The sequence below is a fragment of the Lampris incognitus genome, chromosome 13, assembly GCF_029633865.1.
Source record: "Lampris incognitus isolate fLamInc1 chromosome 13, fLamInc1.hap2, whole genome shotgun sequence".
Taxonomy (NCBI): Eukaryota; Metazoa; Chordata; class Actinopteri; order Lampriformes; family Lampridae; genus Lampris; species Lampris incognitus.
The window spans coordinates 19214659-19236181 of NC_079223.1; the positions used below are offsets into that span (position 1 = coordinate 19214659).

General features: G+C 44.4%; 1 protein-coding gene across 1 annotated transcript in view; it reads left to right on the plus strand.

The window, feature by feature from the left end:
• Positions 1 to 19153, plus strand: part of fmn2a (formin 2a) — a 74010-nt gene extending 54857 nt beyond the window's left edge. Inside the window, 7 exon segments of the mRNA XM_056292303.1 lie at positions 7796 to 7855; positions 8665 to 8785; positions 10907 to 10999; positions 15523 to 15574; positions 16643 to 16792; positions 18448 to 18529; positions 19127 to 19153. Coding sequence (XP_056148278.1) covers positions 7796 to 7855; positions 8665 to 8785; positions 10907 to 10999; positions 15523 to 15574; positions 16643 to 16792; positions 18448 to 18529; positions 19127 to 19153 — 585 coding nt within the window.
• Positions 19154 to 21523: the final 2370 nt, after the last annotated feature.

The following is a 21523-nucleotide window of genomic DNA, read 5'->3' on the forward strand; positions in this document are numbered from 1 at the left end:
TAATGATGAATTATATTGAAGAAAGGCTCTATCAAATGAGATGTGCTTTGTGAGATCAACAAAACCTCTTCGCGGATTTATATTAACCATCAAACATTGTTGCTAGTGGCTTAAAACCTTTATGAAATGGCAGTAACACACCATTGCATTATTAAAGAGAAATAACAGCATTACAAGTGGTGCATTTATATTTACATTACTCACTTGCCAGACACCCTTACAACAGAGTCAGCAGTTAGCAGATTTAGTGGTACCAACTGGCATGATGGCATGCTAGATCGTAATCATATCATTGTAGTACTATGTGAAGTAGCAGTAGTAGCAGTACAACTGGTAATAATGATAATAATAATAATCATTACATTTATATATCGCCCTTATCTAGACACCCAAAGCGCTTCACATTGACGGGGGTAACTCACTTCAACCACCACCAATATGTAGCACCCACTTGGGTGACGCACGGCAGCCATTTTGCACCAGAACGCTCACCACACATCAGCTTGAGGTGGAGAGGGAGGAATCATTGAGCCAGTTACATAAGGGGATGATTAGGTGACCACATGAAGAGAGCCAGGTTGGGAATTTTGCCAGGACACCGGGGAACCCCCTACTCTTTGTGATAAGTGCCATGGGATCCTTAATGACCACAGTGAGTCAGGACTTCAGTTTAACGTCCCATCCGAAGGACGGCATCTCCTACAGCACAGTGTCCCCATCACTGCACTGGGGCATTGGGATTTGATATTTGTTGTGTTTGTTAGGACCAGGGGGAAGACTTCCCTCTACTGGCCCACCAACACCACTTCTGGCAGCGACTCAGTTTTCCTGGGAGGTCTCCCATCCAAGTACTAGCCAAGCCCATACCCGCTTAGCTTCCATCATTTTGCAGAGCCAGGGTACATGTTGGTATGGCTACCGGCCATAAGTAATAAGTAATAATAGCCGAGTGCATGTCACGTGAAGTGCATTTAGTGTAGGTGCATCTTTGTACTTTGATTCTCCTATTCAAGGCCTCCTGATGGTCTAAGTAGATTTACATTGCCACATAGCAATATAATAGGGTAGCAACTGATGATTATTTTCATTATTGATTAATCTATCCATTATTGTTTCAATTAACCGATTAATAATTTATTCTATAAAATGTCAAAAATAATGACAGATGCCCATTACAAGTTCCCAGGGCGCAAAGTTGTGTCTTACAACTGTTTACTTAGTCTGACCAGCAGCCAGAAAAATCCCTAAAGTATTCAGTTTATTATGACATGAACTGGAGAAATGCAAGCAAATCTTAGCATTTCTGAAGCTGTAACCAGTAAATGTTGGGCACAAGTCCCTAAAACAATTAATTGATTACCAAATGTATAATTGATAAATGTTCTGTCAACAGACTAATTGAGTAATCAACCAATTGTTTCAGTGGTACAGTATAATAGGCAAACTTTTGTCATAAGAGCATAAAATATAAAGTGCTGTGTTAGAGGAAGGGCACTATGGTGCACACTGAAAATAATGGCATTTAAGTAAAGGCACAATAGTAATAGCCAATGCCATTAGATTAATCATATTAGTGGCAAAGTGCCACCAGCAATGGTGTAGTACCACTACTACTGCTAATAATAACTATTCCCAATGTCATCACCACTGCTGTGCATTTATTTAGGTTTCTCCAACCTCTGTAAAAGTTAGTCGGTCAGAATTTAGTACCATGACTATCAGTTATGAAATTTACCTATTGGCTGAAATGTGAGGGACAAGGAGACACTGAACCCTCGTTGGTACGCAAGGAGACCTTCACCACTGAACATGGGCTGTTCAGGGGGTTGAGAAGATGCCATTCTGTTTAATATTCTTATCGAATATCACAAAATTGGCTTGGTAACCCTTTACCTTAGCACTCAAACTTTCCACCAACTCCAGTTGGATAAAATTACATTGCCAACACTAAACAAACATAAGGGCTGACGTCTTGGATACTCCACTAACACCAATACAGAATATGAAAAAGCACTCAAAAAAATGCCAAACAATAAAGCCCCTGGACCGGACGGTTTCTCAGCTGAATTCTATAAGCACTTCTGGCCAACACTCCCACCTTTATTCATTAGAATGGCAGATGAGATACAAAGATCAAAGTCCAACCCACAACATATGAATACAGCATTCATCTCAATACTACTTAAGTCAGGGTATCCGGGTGGCGTAGCAGTCTATTCCGTTGCCTCCCAACACGGGGCTCACCAGTTCGAATCCCCGTGTTACCTCCGGCTTGGTTGGGTGTCCCTACAGACACAGTTGACTGTGTCTACAGGTGGGAAGCCGGATGTGGGTATGTGTCCTGGTTGCTGCACTAGCACCTCCTCTGGTCGGTCGGGGCGCCTGTTCAGGGGGGAGGGGGAACTGGGGGGAATAGTGTGATCCTCCCACGTGCTACATTCCCCTGGAGAAACTCCTAACTGTCAGGTGAAAAGAAGCGGCTGGCGACTTCACATGTATTGGAGGAGGCATGTGGTAGTCTGCAGCCCTCCCCGAATCGGCAGAGGGGGTGGGGCAGTGACCGGGACGGCTCGGAAGAGTGGGGTAATTGGACGGGTACAATTGGGGACAAAAAGGGGGGGGAAATCCACAACAACAAAAAAATTAGCCAAATAAAGACCCAACCCTCTGCACAAGCTATCACCCCCTATTGTTAATCAACACAGATATCAATATCATTAGTAAAGTATTAACAATTCAAATTGAACCAATTGTTTCATCTCTCTTTCACCCAAATCAAACAGGATTTATTTAATGCAGGCTGTGTCTCTTCAATCTGATGCACATATCCCATCGAAACAAAACCAATACAGTTACTCTGTCATTAGACGCAGAAAAGGCATTTGACAGAGTAAACTGGACATCTCATCTCATCTCATCATCAGCTATTTGCCTTATTTATCAAATCATTAGTCGCAACAGTGCATCAAAATAACAGCATCACTGGCATCACAACAATCAATATAACACACAAAAGTGACAGAATAAGCCTCAACCACGAACTGCCAAAATACAGACAGGATGTTAAATATTCCACCAGAGACAAAAACACTCTGGATCATTACTGCATAAAATTAAAGGGTGCCTATCACTTTGACCTCTGTGCAGCCCTGTGTCTCTCTGATCACTATCTGATTCATCTTATCCCAACCTACAGGCAGAAACTAAAATCTGCAAAGCCTATGGTTAAAACTGTGAGTAAATGGGCACCTGGGTAGCGTAGCGGTCTATTCCATTGCCTACCAACACAAGGATCGCCAGTTCAAAGCCCCCTGTTACCTCCGGCTTGGTTGGACATCCCTACAGACACAAGTGGTGGTGCCGAGAGGGAAGCGTGATGTGGGTATTTTTCCTGTTCGCTGCACTAGTGCCTTCTCTGGTCAGTCAGGGCATCTGTTTGGGGGGGAGGGGAACTGGGGGGAATAGCGTGATCCTCCCATGTGCTACGTCCCCCTGGTGAAACTCCTCACTGTCAGGTGAAAAGAAGTGTCTGGCGACTCCACATGTATCGGAGGAGGCATGTGGTAGTCTGCAGCCCTCCCCGGATCGGCAGAGGGGGTGGAGCAGCGACCGGGACAGCTCGAAAGAGTAGGGTAATTGGCCAGGTACAATCAGGAGAAAAGCGGAGAACCCCCCCCCCAAATAAATAAATACAACTGAGGAAATGGACCAATGAGTCAAAACTTGAGCTCCAGGCCTGCCTCAGCTCCACTGACTGGAGTGTTTTGAGGCTTCATCTATAGTCTTGGACGAACTTACTGACACTGTGACATCTTACATCAGCTTTTGTGAGGACGTGTGTGTGCCCACCAAAACTTTCTGTACCTTCAACAACAATAAGCTCTGGTTCACAGAAAAACTCAGGTAGTTTCATCAGGCCAAACAGGAAGCCTACAGGGGTTGAAATAGGATCTGGTACAACCAAGCCAGAAAAACACTCACAAAGGATATCAGAGTGGCAAAAAGGTGCTACTCTACAAAGCTGAAAAACAGGTTTTCTGCCAATGACCCATCATCAGTCTGGAATGGTTTGAAAGACATTACCAACTACAGGAGACCATCCCCCCACACAGCAGGGAACCATCAACTGGCTGATGATCTAAATGGGTTTTACTGCAGGTTTGAAAAGCAAGCTTTCACACCCCTCACCCTCTCCAGCCACAATACACAACCAACTGCACTCCCAGCCAGCCACTCTCCCCTCCCCACTGACCCCCAGCCACACTCAGGTTCTGTGTTGAGGACATGTGCAAGCTCTTCCAGAGACAGAAAACCAGGAAGGCACCGGGCCCGGATGGCGTGTTACCCTCTTGTCTTAAAGTCTGTGCTGACCAGCTGGCCACCATTTTTACACTGACCTTTCACAGATCACTGGAGCTGTGTGAAGTCCCCTCATGCCTCAAGAGTTCCACTATCAGCAATGTCCCCAAGAAATTACGTATCACAGGATTAAATGACTACAGGCCCATTGCCCTAACATCTGTGGTCACAAAATCTTTCGAGACTTGTGTTGGCCCACCTGAAGGAAATCACAGGTCCCCTGCTCGATCCCCTGCAGCTTGCGTACCGAGCAAACAGGTCAGTGGATGATGCAGTCAACATGGGATTGCACTACATCTTCCAACACCTCGACTTTTTTTTTTTTTTTAGGGAGTTGTTCCTTATCTGATGCGAGGGTCTGATGACAGGATGATGTGTTTCTGTAAAGCCCCTGAGGCAAATTTGTAATTTGTGATATTGGGCTATACAAATAAAATTGACTTGGCTTGACTCCCCAGGGACATACACAAGGGTCCTGTTTGTGGACTTAACTCAGCATTCAACACGATCATCCCAGATATCCTCCACTCCAAACTCACCTGTCTCACTGTACCAGCCCCCATCTGCCTGTGGATTGATAACTTCCCAACAGACAGGAGGCAGCAAGTGAGGCTGGAGAAAATCACACCCAGCACCCTGACAATCAGCATTGGTGCCCCCTCCTGTCTGCATATAGACAGGAGGTTGATCAGCTGGCTCTTTGGTGCAGCCATAACAACCTGGAGCAGAACATGCTCAAAACAGTGGCGATAACAGTGGACTTCAGGAGGAGCCCCCCAACACTGCCCCCCTCACTCCAACAGCAAGGTGTCTACAGTGAAAACCTACAGATTTCTGGGTTTCACAATCTCCCAGGGCCTAAGGTGGGCATCTAACATAGACACAATCATCAAAAAGGCCCAGCAGAGGATGTATTCTCTCTGCCACCTCAAGAAATCTAACCTGCCTCAGGAACTGCTGATTCAGTTCTTTCATTCATTAATCTTCAGCCGCTTCTCCGGGGTAGGGTCGTGCTGGCAGCAAGCTAAGTAGGGCACTCCAGACGTCTCTCTCCCCAGCAATGCCCTCCAGCACCTCCTGGGGGATCCCAAGGCATTCCCAGGCCAGATTGGACATGTAGTCCCTCCAGTGAGTTCTAGATCTACCCCGAGGTGTCCTCCCAGTTGGCCATGCCTGGTAAACCACTAAAGGAAAGTGCCCAGGAGGCATCCTAATCAGATGCCCACTGATTCAGTTCTACACTGCAATAATCCAGTCTGTCCTCTGCACATCCTTCACTGTCTGGTTTGGTTCAGCCACCAAATAAGACAGGGACAGACTACAATGAACAGTTAAGTCTGCAGGGAAAATCACTGGTGCCAACCTGCTCTCCATTCAGGACGTATACACCTCCAGACTCAGGAAATGGGCAGACAACATCACTGCAGTCCCATCACACCCTGGTCATAACCTGTTCCAACTGGCAGGCGCTACAGAACACTGTACACCAAAACAACCAAAATCCAAATGAATCACTCAATGAAGTTATCAAAATCATCAGTGTCTGCTCTAACCTTTTCTGCTAGTCAATAAATTGGAACAAATCAACTATTTTACCACTGTGTCAGCATAGTTGGCGTACTTCAACTCAGAATCCCCCTTCTCCATCAATACAGACAATATAACATATCTAGGTAGAAAAATATCCCCAAAACTATCAGAATTATTCCATCTCAACTTCTCTTCATTATTAAAAACAATAGAAGACCACTTAAACCAGCTGCTGGCAGCCATACAAACATGTATCCTGGCTCTGCCGAATGACGGAAGCTAAGCAGGGATGTGCTTGGCAAGTAGTTGGATGGGAGACCTGGAAAAACTGAGTTGCTGCTGGAAGTGGTGTTGGTGGGCCAGTAGGGGGCTGTCTTCCCTGTAGTCCTAATCAAAAAAGCAAATCCCAGTGCAGTGACAGGGACACTGTGCTGTAAGAGATGCTGTCCTTTGGATGAGTTGGTAAACCGAGGTCCTGACTCACTGTGGTCATTTAAGATTCCATGGCACGTATCGCAAAGAGTAGGGGGTCCCCCAATATCCTGGTAAAAATTCTCAACCTGGCTCGCTCCATCTGGCCACCTAATCATCCCCCATCGCTCAATGATTCCTCCTCCCTCTCCACCTCAAGCTGATGTGTGGTGAGCATTCTGGTGCAAAATGGTTGCCGTGGTGGTGGTTGAGATGAGTTCCCCCCCTTCAATGTGAAGCATTTTGGGTGTCTAGATAAAGTTCTAAAAAATATAATCCGTTATTATCATTATTAAACCATTGGATGACGTTACCACTATCCATCATGGGCCGAATCTTAACTCTGAAAATGGTGATACTACCAAAAATCAATTACCTATTCACAGTGATCCCAGACCAACCCACTGTGAATTGGTTTAACAGTCGACACACTCATAAAAAAATTCTATTGGAAAAACAAAAAACACAGAATAAAATTGACTACATTACAAAAATCAAAAACTCAAGGGGGACAAAACCAGCACTATTACCTAGCGAATCAACTACAATATAAGATAAGATAACCTTTATTCATCCCCGAAGGGAAATTCAGGTGTAGATAGCAGCAAAGAGGACAAAAAAAGACGAAAACAGGGTAGAGTAACAGAGGTAGATAGTAGAGGTCAGTCAACCTCAGGATCAGAACAATACTAAACCTAACATTAGTACGAACCAAACAGGAAGAACTAATATTGCCAAATGGATCCACAGAACCCTTATGGCTGGCTATAGAACAAATGGAATGCCAAGAGATAGCAATAAAGGACCTACCCTTCCTCAGCAACACTGTTAAAACAACACAACTGATTTAAAAACACCATAATTGCCACAACTCTGTCAGCCTGGTGGAACGTCAATAGAATGACAAACTTCACAATGTCACCTAGTTCACATACACCCATTTGGCACAACCCAGATTTTCTCGTTAACAAATCACTCATGACAGGCACTAAAATTGAAGGAAAAGGGCATAACACATCTTCGAAAATAATACTTTACTCACCTTTCAACAGGTAATGCAAAAGTATGTTATTGGAAAGGGGCAGTACTTACAATACACTCAATTAAAGCATGCAATCAAGACAAAAGCCAGCACATCCAGTAACAACCTTCCATCACCACCCCCTATTAAACAATATCAATAAAATTGCTAACTCAAATAAACCTCTGTCAAAATTCTACAAATGTCTGCCCACTCTGAGTTGTGACATCCAGTCCAGCACAGTTGGGTTTGATACAGTAACATCCCATCGCCACGAGATATTCTGTAATGCTAAAAACGGCTGTCTTTATACTTGTTTGCCCTTCACAAATTAAAACGTCCTGCTCTAAAATGAATAGATTAATAAATAAAGGGATTTTGGTTTATTTATTTGGATCTTTCTCCTTCTTTCAGGATAACTCCCAGAGTCTTTTGTCCTACATTGTTGCTTACTATCTAAGGCACTTTGATGAGGTATGTTTTGGTTCCTGTTTATTTGAATCACTTTTTTGTTTTACTCTGATTTGCTTAGAAATCCTTCCAGACCTCTCTTTTCATCTCCCCTCTTGCCAGAGGATACCGTGGCTTATCCTTTATCAAATTATTTATTTTCCCTTTCCTCGTTTACGGCAGAAACAAATCTCTCTCTCTCTCTCTCTCTCTCTCTCTCTCTCTCTCTCTCTCTCTCTCTCTCTCTCTCTCTCTCTCTCTCTCTCTCTCTCTCTCTCTCTCTCTCTCTCTCTCTCTTGTTAATGACTCTTTCTCTCCCTTGCGCGCTCTCTCCGTCTCTCTCTGTCTCTCTGTCTCTTGCTGCTTGGGTCTGGGTTCATTCAAACCTGCAGTTTGCTCACTGGCAAAGCATCCAAAGGAGCTCTAATCTAAATAATTAGGTTCGCCAGATGAGATGAACTCAGTGAAGAGTGGCTTGCCAAAGTCAACCTGCATGACATGGCTCTAGCACTCCTAATTGCTTTGTAGTTACACTGATGGACAGGAGGGACGGATGCTTTGATTACCATGGCTTCTCACTAGCTAATGGTCATTACCTGGATTTAGCCTTATCCTACTGGCAGTTTTAGGGCTGTAGATAAGTAGTAGATAAGTAGTAAGTAAGCCATGGTAGACACCAATTTCGATTGCGCCTATTGCGTGTACGTGAGTGTGTCTGTGTGAATACTGAGGAGGCCTACTTCCATGTGAGGATAATCAGCTATGACATTGCTGCTGTTTGTGAGCGCACGTGTCCGTGTACATTTATGTCTATGTGTGTTGTGCTCTACCAGGATGCCGGTCGAGAGACCTGTGTCTACCCTCTCCCTGAGCCTCAGGACCTTTTCCAGGCCTCCCAGATGAAGTTCGAGGACTTTCTTAGGGACCTCCGCAAACTGAGAAAAGACCTCAACGGTATGCCCGCCAACTACCTTTCCACAAATGTTTTTCTTCCCTTTGAGCACATCCAAAACCTTTAAACTCCATATTTACAACAAGCTTGCCAGGTAGTAAACTTAAATCGACACTGGCTATGGCAGGTGTCATATCATGTTTATGATACTTTTATGTGGAAATTTATGAAAGCATAAATCATGCATTAATCCGCCCACATATCTCCCCCTACCATGGAAAAAAAATCTCTTAAACGTGACCGGCTATGGTCATGTTTGGATTGTGGGAGCGGGTCAACAGAGAGATAGCATCTGTTTGTCGTACAGACGACCTAACCAGAAGCAGATGTGAGTTGTCAGAAGTAGACTCCTGTTGGACTCTGCATGCCTGTACTGTCCTCATGAAGCAGAGATCAAAATATAGAAGACGCAAGGTCAGAGAACTTCCTCTACCTGTGTACCTCATCGGAGATCTGTCAGTGATTCAATAAACTGAACGGGACCTTCTTAAAGATCCAGTGAATGACCTCACTGACCCTGAAAACCACAATCCCCCGAAAGGTGATTATGAGGATGTTTTGAAGAGAACTCCAGAAAATTCCTACGCGTCTGTCTGGATATGTTCTGTTTGATCACTTTGCCCAATATGGTTGTAAATGTGATTCACCGATCAGTTGACTTACTTAATGGCTGTCTTCATATATTCGGTCAGTTACTGATCAATCAGTTGGAGGATTTTTTTTCTTTTTTTATTATCATATTATGATGTGTTGTGGACATTACTCTAACCAGCTACTAGTACTGTACTCTATGAAGGCATGTTAAGAAATAAGTTGAGTTTTGAATGCAGCTGCAGTTTGGCTCAGGAAGCATATAAGGGATTTATAACGGATTCCTATACAGTGCAGGCTGGGAGAGCTTCTGAAAATTCACTGCCTGCATATCATGAAAAAAAAAAGCCAGTGCCACCAAATGAAGGAGGCAGTGGGGAAATATTTACTCTCATTTCTCTGTCTCAACTCACTCAGCACTTGAAACACTTTCCAAGCATTCAGGGGCCTACAGGTGGTAAAGAGCTGATGTATGTTTCGATAGGAAGGTGTGTGTGTATGTAAGAATTTGTGCGCACACAATGCGGAGTGTTTGAGCGTGTGTGTGTGCGTTCGTGTGTGTGTGTGTGTGTGTGCGTTCATGTGTGTGTGTGTGTGCATGCAGGTGCACGTGTGCTTGCTTGCGTCTCAATCGACAATGATTTCTCAAAACTCCGGTCTGTTTTCTATCACTTTTTATGTGTCTGCACTGCTAAACCAATCACGTCCCTGATCCATGTTGTCTTGCCAAATATTGTTTTTCCACCTCTCCAATCAATCTTTTGGCTGCTCATTATTTGCAATTCATAAAGATGAAGTGGCTCACGGGGGAGACGGACCTGCATCTGCTTCACCGCGAGTGGCAGTGCAGTACAATGGCCCTATGCATCATCGCATGCCTTATCTGCAGAGCTCTCTCTGTTACCTGGCAGAGTCAGATGAATGCTCTAGCAGATGCAGACTTCGATGACAGTTCCCCGAGGAGGGTTTCGATAAGTAGACGGCCCACAGAGATGTGCTTGGCCGGTCCAAAGGACAGCAGCAAGCTGCACTGTGGAACTAGCTTGCTCTGCACCTTCAGAGGAGGTACCATATGGTCTACCAATTACCATTCGTCAGGTCCCCACCTCCCCATTAAACATTCCCTGATCCCCATTCCTTTAGCCCCTCGTGGCAGCTCGGTCTTCGAGGTCTCGGGCACAAAAGCGCTGGCTCCACCCCGGCTACAGGTAGAGCGTGACTCTGGGGATCCCCCGAGAGGGAGTATGGGCCTCGCCAGCTCTTTGGGGTGTCTTATGGGTCATTATAGGTCTTTATGGCTTTGCTTACAAATGCTTACTCAACAGAAATCCAATAAGTCAACCCAGGCCAGGATGAAGACTAAACGTTCTCGTATGCCATGGCTTTTTGCTGATTTCTAATGAAACATGGGCTCCAGTTGAAAGAATTTGTTGGTGGGAAAGAAAATCTTTATTGTAAAATGCATAATGATTTTGCTGATTTACTTTAGGGTATTTTTTTCCACTCTCTCTGGGCATCCCTTTCTCCCTCAGCATGCTCGGCCGAGACACAGAAAGTGTGTAAGGTGTCCTCGGAAGAAAACTTGCAGCCCTTCATGGACAAGATGGACCATTTTCTGAGCCAAGGTGAGATCAGTTTCAGAATCAAAAGATTTCCAGCACTGATGTTTTTATTTAATATGATGCGATACTCTAAGGTCAATCTCATTGGGTCTTGGGCAATCTCAGGCTTGTGGTCTGCCCAGGGGAATCTTAATCCGACTAATAGCAATCAGATCAAGTTTAAGAGGCATGCTTTCATGCCTCCTCATTCAACATATAGTTTGTATTGATTCTGTAAATGTGCTATATTCATTATCTAATACCTCAGAAAGTCTGTCGAAAACTCCTTTGTGGTGCAACAGCATCTGAGAACACTCATCACTCGACATGCTGTTAGTCTCCTACGGGTTCTTCTACAGTCGTATTTCCAAGAACAACTTTTCATGCTGCTCATCCATTTGATATAAACACATGCACAGTCAGTGTTGTTTCCATAGGGATTTCTGTTTTATCTCCGGGTGTACTGAGTGAGTCACTACCATTGTTTCAAGCTTGTCTTTCTACACTGGTGGATTGCTGCTGCACTCGGTAGCTCGGACTTTTTATCTTGATCTCTACCTCATAAAACAAACTCTCTATCTTGGTCCTCCTTAAAGGAGGATCCAGGACAGCTGACCATGAAACCATCACACAGTTTGTTAAATTGACATCTGGTGACAATAGGGGATAGTAAACACAATGTAAAGGGAAAAATAAAAGCTGTGTTAGTGTCATAAACATCAGACTCAGCAGGCACATTATATATCTCCTCTTAGCAATGTCGTATTTCACTTTTTTAATATTACTTTTGATGTTGGAAACATACCCCCCCCCCACCCCAATTGTTCTTGGCCAATTACCCCACTCTCCGAGCCACCCTGGTCGCTCCTCCACCCCCTCTGCTGATCTGAGGAGGGCTGCAGACTACCACATGCCTCCTCTGATACACGTGGAGTTGCCAGCCGCTTCTTTTCACCTGACAGTGAGAAGTTTCACCAGGGGGACGTAGCGTGTTCCCTCCCCCCGAACAGGTGCCCCGACCGACCAAAGGAGGCGCTAGTGCAGCAACCAGGACACATACCCACATCGGGCTTCCCACCCGCAGACACGACCAGTTGTGTCTGGAGGGACGCCCAACCAAGCTGGAGGTAACACGGGGATTCGAACCAGCGATCCCCATGTTGGTAGGCAACAGAATAGACCACTGTACTATGCGGACGCCCCCTGGAAACATACTTTTCTGACAAAGTTTGCCATCCTATTTTCAGACAGGGTTTTTTCCACTAGATTAATCATATAGGGAATGAGTGGCCCCTCTCCTCACTCATTCGCCATCTTTCTCTTCCTGTCTTTCTTTCCCTCGTATCACATCATATAAACACTTCAGGGTGCGGTGTTTACTGTGAGTGCTGTTAAACTGGGATGATATATCGATGGCGAAACCAATGGCTGGATGATAAACCTACAGATTGCTCCCGCTGCCATCTGCCACGTTTATTTTCATTCTGCCCACACAGCCTGCTTGTTATCGGTTATTTACTTTTTTCCCCCCCACTTAACTTCAGAAACCATTTTAATGTCAAGTTAAATACCTTTCCCAGTACTTTAATCCCTAGTTGCTTGTGTGAATGAGTTTACCATTCATTTTAATCCCATTATTTTAATTTTAGTATATTACTCCAGAGAAACGTCGAGCAATTAAAAAGGGGCTGTATTTTGAAACGAGTCGGTTTGTTACAAAGCCCAACACAGCCTACATCGTCCACTGGGAATGCAGCACGGGTTATCTGCCATGTTGATGACAACCCATTATGCAGCCCAGCCACGCTTTCATCTCCGCAAGCTGATAGATACAACAATATTGGGATATTATGATCTACTTCAAAAGTGTAGGACTTAGTTTGTTATGCTTGTTTTAACATAATACACCAAATGTCATTTGTGTTACGACAGCTTTGAGGCCGGCTAAATTCAGTCGACTGTGACCAATCTTTTTGAAGGACCCGACTCACGGCTCCCTTGCCCAAGTGCTTTTGTATTCAAATGAGGACATAATCTCTAGCATATGTTCTGTGGCAGAATCACTCACTGTCCTTATGTTTCAGTTTAAAGGTCTATAGAAGAACGTCTCTCTCTCTCTCTCTCTCTCTCACTTGCTGAAACAAATCTGGGAGCTCACCCTCGGATGCAAATGGCGAGGTTTGTCCTTTTGAGAACAAAATGCAAGCGTAACATGGACACATGGCTCAGATGGCTCCAGACAGAATTCTTGGGGTGCCCCCGCTTTGGCGGTGAAAAAGAACAACTAAAACAGACAAAACGTCTTACTTTTGTTATTTCTGTAATTTCTGAAAAAATAGAAAAAATGGGGCAAAACACTTTCTGGCTCCACAGTTTTGACCGCTGTTGTTTATTTTCTGACCATGAAACTAACCACAGAATAACAATGGGAGTGGACTTGTTGGAGCTGCACTGTTTGGTCTACCTCGATTTTCTCCACTCATTCCACAAATTCTCATGCATGCGAGGCTTTGATGGAGCCTTATTGGCTATCTAGAGAGCGCCGTCGATGCCATAATCTGTTTCTGATGGACAGGGCGATTAGTAAAGCTGTTGCCATGCTCTCTCGCCCTTTTTTTTGACCAACTGCCACTGCGGCTGTTTAGGATGTCACAATTGGTATACAGCTGCAGACAGTACAATAATGAGTCAGATTACAGATGTGTTGAATACTGTCACAGATCATTTCCTTTTATTGGCCGGTATTTTTAGATTTGGGATTTGGATCACTCAGAAGAACCATTGAGCTCCATGCTACACTGATGAGTCTACGTAAGCATCTTAGCTCAACTTGCACTCCAAGGAGAAAACATGGTCCTGATATTAGGAGGCTTTTCGGAAGCCCCATCCTTATTATTTACTGATCTGTCATCATTTATTGATGAGCCATAGACAGAGAGATTAAAGAGGGCTGGGTGAAGGATGATTTAGCGCTCCAGAACAGTAAAGAAACAGGATGATCACGTCGGATATGTCAGGGTTTCTTAGATGTGGCTCTGGCTTCAATTACACAGAGCAGTCATTCTCGGGGAAAGAGCAGACCAGAGATTTTTGCCAGGAAAGATTTCCTATCCCTTTGACTGATCAGTTGACAGTTTCAGGGAGAAATGGCCTTACATGTACATGTTTACTTTCAAGGCCACGAAGAAGCTCTCTGGGAAACAGTTCAGTGTGTGGCCTTTTCACTGTGGTACCACAAGTGGATCATAGGAGGGTATAGACAAATTCCCAATCCGATCATTCATCAATCTATATAGTTTTCCCAGAATAAGAAGTGGAAATAAATGATGGCTGGGGGCGTCTTGGTAGTGTAGTGGTCTATTCTGTTGCCTACCAACACGGGGATCGCCGGTTCAAATCCCCGTGTTACCTCCAGCTTGGTCGAGTGTCCCTACAGACACAGTTGGCCGTGTCTGCAGATGGGAAGCTGGATGTGGGTATGTGTCTTGGTTGCTGCACTAGCACCTCCTCTGGACTGTCGGGGTGCCTGTTTGGGGGAGGCGGACCTGGGGGGGAATAGCATGATCTTCCCACATGCTACGTCCCCCTGGTGAAACTCCTCACTGTCCGGTGAAAAGAAGCAGCTGGCGGACTCCACATGTATCAGAGGAGGCATGTGGTAGTCTGCAGCCCTCCCCGGATCGGCAGAGGGGGTGGAGCAGCGACCGGGACGGCTCGAAAGAGTAGGGTAATTGGCCGGGTACAATTGGGGAGAAGGAGGGGGATCCCAATAAATAAATAAATGGCGGCTGAATCGGCATAGGGACATAGCACTCTTGTGATGCTCTAGTAGAAATCTGGAAAATTTGGATGACCGTTCAGAGATTCCATGAGGCATTCCTTCTGGCATTTTCCTCGCTGACGCAGTCACACCTCTCTTCTCTTATATCATAATCTCCAACATAGTCAAAGCAGTCCCGATGACCCACCGAGATAAATGTTAGGTCCTGCTGAAAATGTTTACTAATGTGTACCATGGTATCCAGCTTCTCTCTGTCTACCTCTACTCTCTCTCTCTCTCTCTCTCTCTCTCTCTCTCTCTCTCTCTCTCTCTCTCTCTCTCTCTCTCTCTCTCTCTCTCTCTCTCTCTCTCTCTCTCTCTCTCTCTCTCTCTTTCTCACTCTCTCTCTGTGGCACACACACACACACACACACATACACACACACACAAACACGCACAAACACACACACACTCACACAGAGTCATCTGTCTCTATTCGAAGTAAGCCTACACAAAGAAGCACTTGTGTAGCAGCCTGCCATGCTCATTTGTCAATTGTGTAATAGTAGACAAGACAATCCAACACTCAATAACTTGTGGTGGCACTCCAATGACCTTGTAAATGGCTGGTGGTATTAGTAATACTGACATGAGGAATCCACCTGAAAACACAGGGAAGACAGTGTAGGTGAAAGACATCTCGTCTGCTGTGATGAGTAATGGTCTGATTGTGAATCTGCAGGTACTTTCCTTCATAATCTCATCAACCTTTGTGCTCCCCTTACAGCCAAAACAGAGCTGGAGGCACAAGAGAAACAGCTGACGGACACACAAGCGATGTAAGAGGCCTTTTTTTTTCCACACCACGGCTCTTTCAAAACTGCCTGATCCCATTCATGCCACCTCCGTTCCTCTGCATCGGTGTAGGTTTCCCGCTCAGCTCGTCTAATTGGTGCTAGTTAGTTGTGAACCATGACAGACAAAACAACGCAGGGCTAACACAACACAATGCATTTTGATTTAAGATGTCTTCAGTCCACATTGGAGAAATATAACCTGCCTGCTTTGTCAATATTTAGATCTCCAGGTTACTTGGGTTACATGGTAGGTGCAGGCCGTCACGCGGGGCCTTAGGTAGATGGGAGGCCCCCTGTGCGGTGTCTGGGTTGTTTATCTAAGCGGAGCGAGACTAGACAGCCTTGGCTCCAGGCTTCTGTTAACACTGGCTAGGAATGTGTTCCTATAGCACACTCCAAACAAAGAGACCCCAACCTGTCCACTGTATTGATCAACCGCAAATGGCCGCAGCATTTGTCACTCTCACTTTGTGCCTCCCGCCGCTTTGTGCGCCCTTTTCCTTTCTCTATATTTGTCTTCACTCTCTGGTTCAGAGTGCCTGCATGCACGCCCCTCTTGTCCCGCATGGCCATTTTGTGTGCATGCTCATAAACACATGTGCGATTGCATCTATACAAACGCGCACACTTGAATGCACACAGAGATACACTCACACACATACGCACACACACACAAGGAATATGTGCACATTCTTATACTCTCATGTAGAAAAAAAACTCATGTAGAAACACATCAAATATAAGTGTTGTGAGGAACCTTTAGGAAATGTTTTATTTAAGTCCCTAAATTAGATTTGTTAGGGAACATAACACTCCGAATTCACAGTTCTGTGGTCAGTCATCTTTGTTTTTTTTTTTAATTTGTGTATCCCCATAGCTTATTATCGTTACAGTCTGGGGAAAGATGTGTTAGTCCACACAGGGTTTTTTTTTTTCATGAATTATGATATTAGTTTAAAGTCCCAAGATCGTGCACTGACTCTTTATAGGTTTCTGCAATCTCATGTGGTAATATTAAGGTCTTGTGTTGCTTTTGTCCTCCGTCCTCAGCTTTGTGGAGTTGAGCGTGTTCTTCTCTGTCAAACCCAAGGCGGGCGAGAAGGAGGTTTCTCCAAATACGTTCTTCTCCATTTGGCACGAGTTCTCCACCGATTTCAAAGAGCAGTGGAAGAAGGAGAACAAGCTGATGTTACAGGAACGGTGAGAAGATGTCGGGGGGGGGGGGCACGAGCCCTTCATTATTTCTTCTTCTATTACAGCTCAGTGCAACACTAGGCTTTAGTGAGATTTCTTCCTCTGACCCCATACGTGACCCTGCAGACCGAGTTCCTCCGACCCCATACGTGACCCCGCAGACCGAGTTCCTCCGACCCCATACGTGACCCCGCAGACCGAGTTCCTCTGACCTCATACGTGACCCTGCAGACTGTGTCGAATCCTTGCAGATGATTTTTTAATCATATTTCAGTACCTTTTCTTTGTGTCATCTGCAGCCGTCGGTGCCGTAGACCATTCTCTGTCCTTTTTAAAAAAAAAAGAAGAAGAAAAAAAAGCATCATTCTGAATGCGCCAATGTTCCTGCGTTTGGACTTCTAGCGGAGCATGAGGTCCCAAACCATTAATAACACAGAGTACATCTCGTGCTCAGTGAAGATCCTATCACAGTCATTCAAATTCATGGAGGGAACAGAGTTGAAATGACCCAAGTCTTTTTCCTCACCCCAATAATGAAAAGAACACATGCAGGATCCAGTTAGCTTCCAGTGGTTTGATGGATCTAAAGATATTATTCCTTATGTCAACCAAAAGCAAATTGGTCCATTATGTTGAATGTAGATTGACTCAAGATATGTATTTGTAATAGAAGCATAATGTCACGAGATTTGTTATTTCAGTAGGGAAGTAGGAAAACAAATTTGTAAGCATTAACTTTTTGCCCTTGTCTTCCCGCGATAGCCCATCTCTGTCTTTCTCTCTTTCTCGTCTGGCCTTCCTATTTAAATCCGCTGAAGTTAACTGACATCTTTTTTTTTATTATTTGACATGTGGACATACAATACGGACACACACACAACATCCAGTGATAATAAGTTAAGACATGACAAGTCTCTGTCAGCTTAAAGTTTCCGCTCACAGTCAGCGTCATCGGTAAGCTGGCTGTGTTGCCGTCATAAAGAGCCGATTAACCAGTGACACAGTCGCTTCCTGTAGTCTTGACAGCTTCGCCAGCTGGAGGTCTTTATGTCGCTGTAGTCTGTGGTGAACTGTGTGGTTAAAAGGCAAGACTTTAGTGGTCTTTACATATATCACATATATGTTCGTGTTCACATTTGTGTTTGTCCTCATGCTTGTTTATGTTTATCTGTTAGAGAGAGAGAGAGAGAGAAAGGGAGAGAGAATGCTTGTGTGTGTATGTATGTGTGTGTGTGCGTGCGCACATTATATGCGGTTAAAAGCAGGCTATATATGTTCATGTCTGCACATTTTTATTTGTCCCCATGTTTGTTTGTGTTTATCTGTTCGTGAGAGGGAGAGAGGCAGAGAAAGGGAGGGAGAATGCTTGTGTGTGTGCGCATTATATGCGGTTAACAAAAGCAGGCTATATATGTTCATGTCTGCACATTTTAATTTGTCGTCATGCTTGTTTGTGTGTGTGTGTGTGTGTGTGTGTGTGTGTGTGTGTGTGTGTTAGATGTTTTTGGACATATGTACATGCCCCATACCACCTTGGTTCACAGTATAATGACACTGAATGTAATTGAAGCATGTTTTTTGTGTGCATATTGCTGTTTACATACTTGTGTAATGTGACATTTGTCAGATGAATGATGGATATATTACTGGTCTTCCTTCAGGGTCAAAATGGCAGAAGAATGCTTCAAACAGGCCAGGGAAAAGGCTTCATACAACGTTAAACCAAAACACGCGACTGGAATGGTAAGTCTCCACTCTCCTTTATCGAGTGATTTTCCTGCTCTGCACACCCTCTTTCTCACACTGACACTCCAAACTCTTCATTTCTTTTACTTCCACCTATGACTCTGCAAATCAATCCCTCACCCCAGTGACTACATACCATTTCGACACCTGTCATGGCATTAGAGAAACAACCCTCCTGGGTGTGTACTAACATGCTAGGGTAACTACGGTGGCCCAGGGGTTAGCACTGTTGCCTCACAGCAAGAAGGTCCTGGGTTCAAACCCCAGCTCCGTCCCAGGTTCTCTCTGTGTGGAGTTTGCATGGTCGCCCCGTGTCTGTGGGTTTCCTCCGGGTGCTCCGGTTTCCTCCCACCATCAAAAAGACATGCATGCTAGGGTTAATACTCATTTGTGTGCCCCTGAGCAAGGCAATGGAAAGAGGAACTGGAGTTGGTCGCCGGGTGCTGCAGCTGCAACACTGCTGCTATACAATAGGATGGGTTACATGCAGAGAATACATTTCATTGTAACGGTACAAGGATGAAATAAAGTGGCTTTCTTCTTTCCTCTTCATCCGCTGCTGTGACTAACTCCGCCGTGTTCTCTGCCTTCCAGAAAGCCAAGCTGGGTCAGAAGATGTGAGGCGGAGAATGGGAAAGTGTCCTGGTGAATTGCGACTACAATCTAAGTCTACTCATCTTGTCATTTTTACAACTACATTTTTTGATTGTATTTGTTTATTGATTTCTACCCATTGTTTAACGTTAGCTGATTCGAAGTGGATATTACATCATTTGAAAATATAATGAAAGGGTCCAAATATTTACAACTCAATATCTGGAAGGGCTCATAGAGATATATGAGAAAGATTACAACCTCGGGACATCCTAAAGTAGTTTCTTTTAGTTAGGTCACTGCCAGGAAATGTTTTCTACATTATGAAATTTGTGGTCATATCTAGCCTTTTCTAAGTGTTTTATAAGCCATATGTAGCCTATGTCCTTTATTACTGCAATTTTAAAGCCCTGTTTACTGAAAAGGGTGCACAGCTATAAACTCCTGTGCACGTCGATCATAAAGAAAAGTGTAATAGTTTATACATTTAAATAGCTGAACATTGCCTGTCAGAGAATAAGTGCCTAAAAACCAAAGTTAGGTGGTCAAACGAGCAGTGGAAAAGAGCTGTTTTTAAACGAAATGTGTGTAACCTGTGCTCTATTTAGCCAGTCTGACTTAAAGCTACGATATATAACTTGGGAGAAGTGAACGAGAGTGAGGTGGATTCTTAAAGAGCACAAACTAAAACATCCATCCTCTCGCTCTCTTTTTTCTCTCTGTGCTTCCTCCTTCCCTCCCTCTGAGCCAGCTTCATGCGCATGCATGAGTTTGTTTGTTTTTTTCCATTGTAAATGGCAAAACCTGTATTGTCATTGATGGACCTACTCACACAATACATTTTTTTCCTCGGCGAATCTCATTTGTCGTGAAGCACTTTTGTACTTAAAATTACAATTAATTACAATTTCATTTAGCAGACGCTTTTATCCAAAGCGACCTACACCTGAGAGTAGATACAACACAAGCAAGGATCTAGTCAGGAGGCGACAACGCAAGTAAGTGCTAAAAAACCAGGTTCAAGTCTGATGAGACATAGGTGTCAACAGCAGTGCACAAAGGCAATGCATAAGGTGCATAGAAGTGAATTTTTTCCCCCCCTGAGAGCAGGATAAGCAGTTCAGATAATGGATGGATGGATAGATACCATCAGGTGTGGAGGTGTTCGAGAAAGAACTGGGTCTTTAGCTTCTTCTTAAAGATGGAGAGGGACTCAGCGGATCGAATGGCGTTTGGTAACTCGTTCCACCACCGGGGAACTACAGAAGAGTCTGGCTAGTGACTTAGGGCCCCGCTGTGGCGGAAGTGCCATACGCCTTTCATTGGCAGAGCGTAGTGAGCGGGACTGAGTGTAGACCTGAATGAGGGAGTTCAGATAGGCGGGGCTGTTTTAGTTGCTGTTTTGTAAGCGAGCATCAAGGTTTTGAATTTGATGCGCGCAGCAGCTGGGAGCCAGTGGAGGGATATGAGCAGCGGAGTGACATGTGCTGTTTTGGGTTGGTTGAAGACCAGACGCGCCGCCGCGTTCTGGATCACTTATAGGTGAACTATTCAAGATGATTTTTATTTGCAAAGCAATGGCACCTAGTCTGCTCTGCTGTCCACAAGATCCATTAATGCCATGAAGAGAGTATCGTTGATCAGCTATGCATGTTGTTGGACTTCAGCTCACTCTACCAACTCATCTTCATCTATGTAAAAATAAATATACGCAAATGTTTTACACCAACATGGTTGATGTGAAGCACCTCTCGGGTCAACTGTTTAGCATGCGATTGAATGGTGTGCACAAACTTGATTGACAGCCAGGAGGTACGCCCCTTCCCTTTGAGCTTCTCTGATTGGTTAGAAGGACGAGACTTGAGACTCAGAACAGAGTAGCTCTGCGTTGCTGCCTCTCCGGTCTATGAAACTCGCTCTCATCAGACTGAGCCAGCTGGCCCACGTTTTGAAGCAAAATTCAAGCAAGAAAATCTTACATCCTGTAACAAACTACAAGAGGACAAACCATGAGCCGTTGATAGCCATTTAATTGTAGGTCTTCATTTCAACCAAACACTACGTCAGCTGATTTAACTAATTTGCTAACCTTCATCTGTGGAAGGAGGGGCATTGAATTAGTGAGTTGAAACGAGTGCGTGCTTTGTTGGAATAATAATAATAATAACAATAATGATAATAAAACTTGTATGCATACATATCCCCTTAAAGGCACATTACTGGGTACACCTAATCTAGAGGATAACGCTTAATCCATTTAATGACATGGAAATATTTACAGCTTTTCTGTAGCTTCTTCAGAGTCGTTCATTGTGTTTTATGATCCAAAAGGACCTGCTCTAATTTCCACTGTACGTATTGTGTTACCTGTTATGTTTTATGTAAGTATGTATGTGC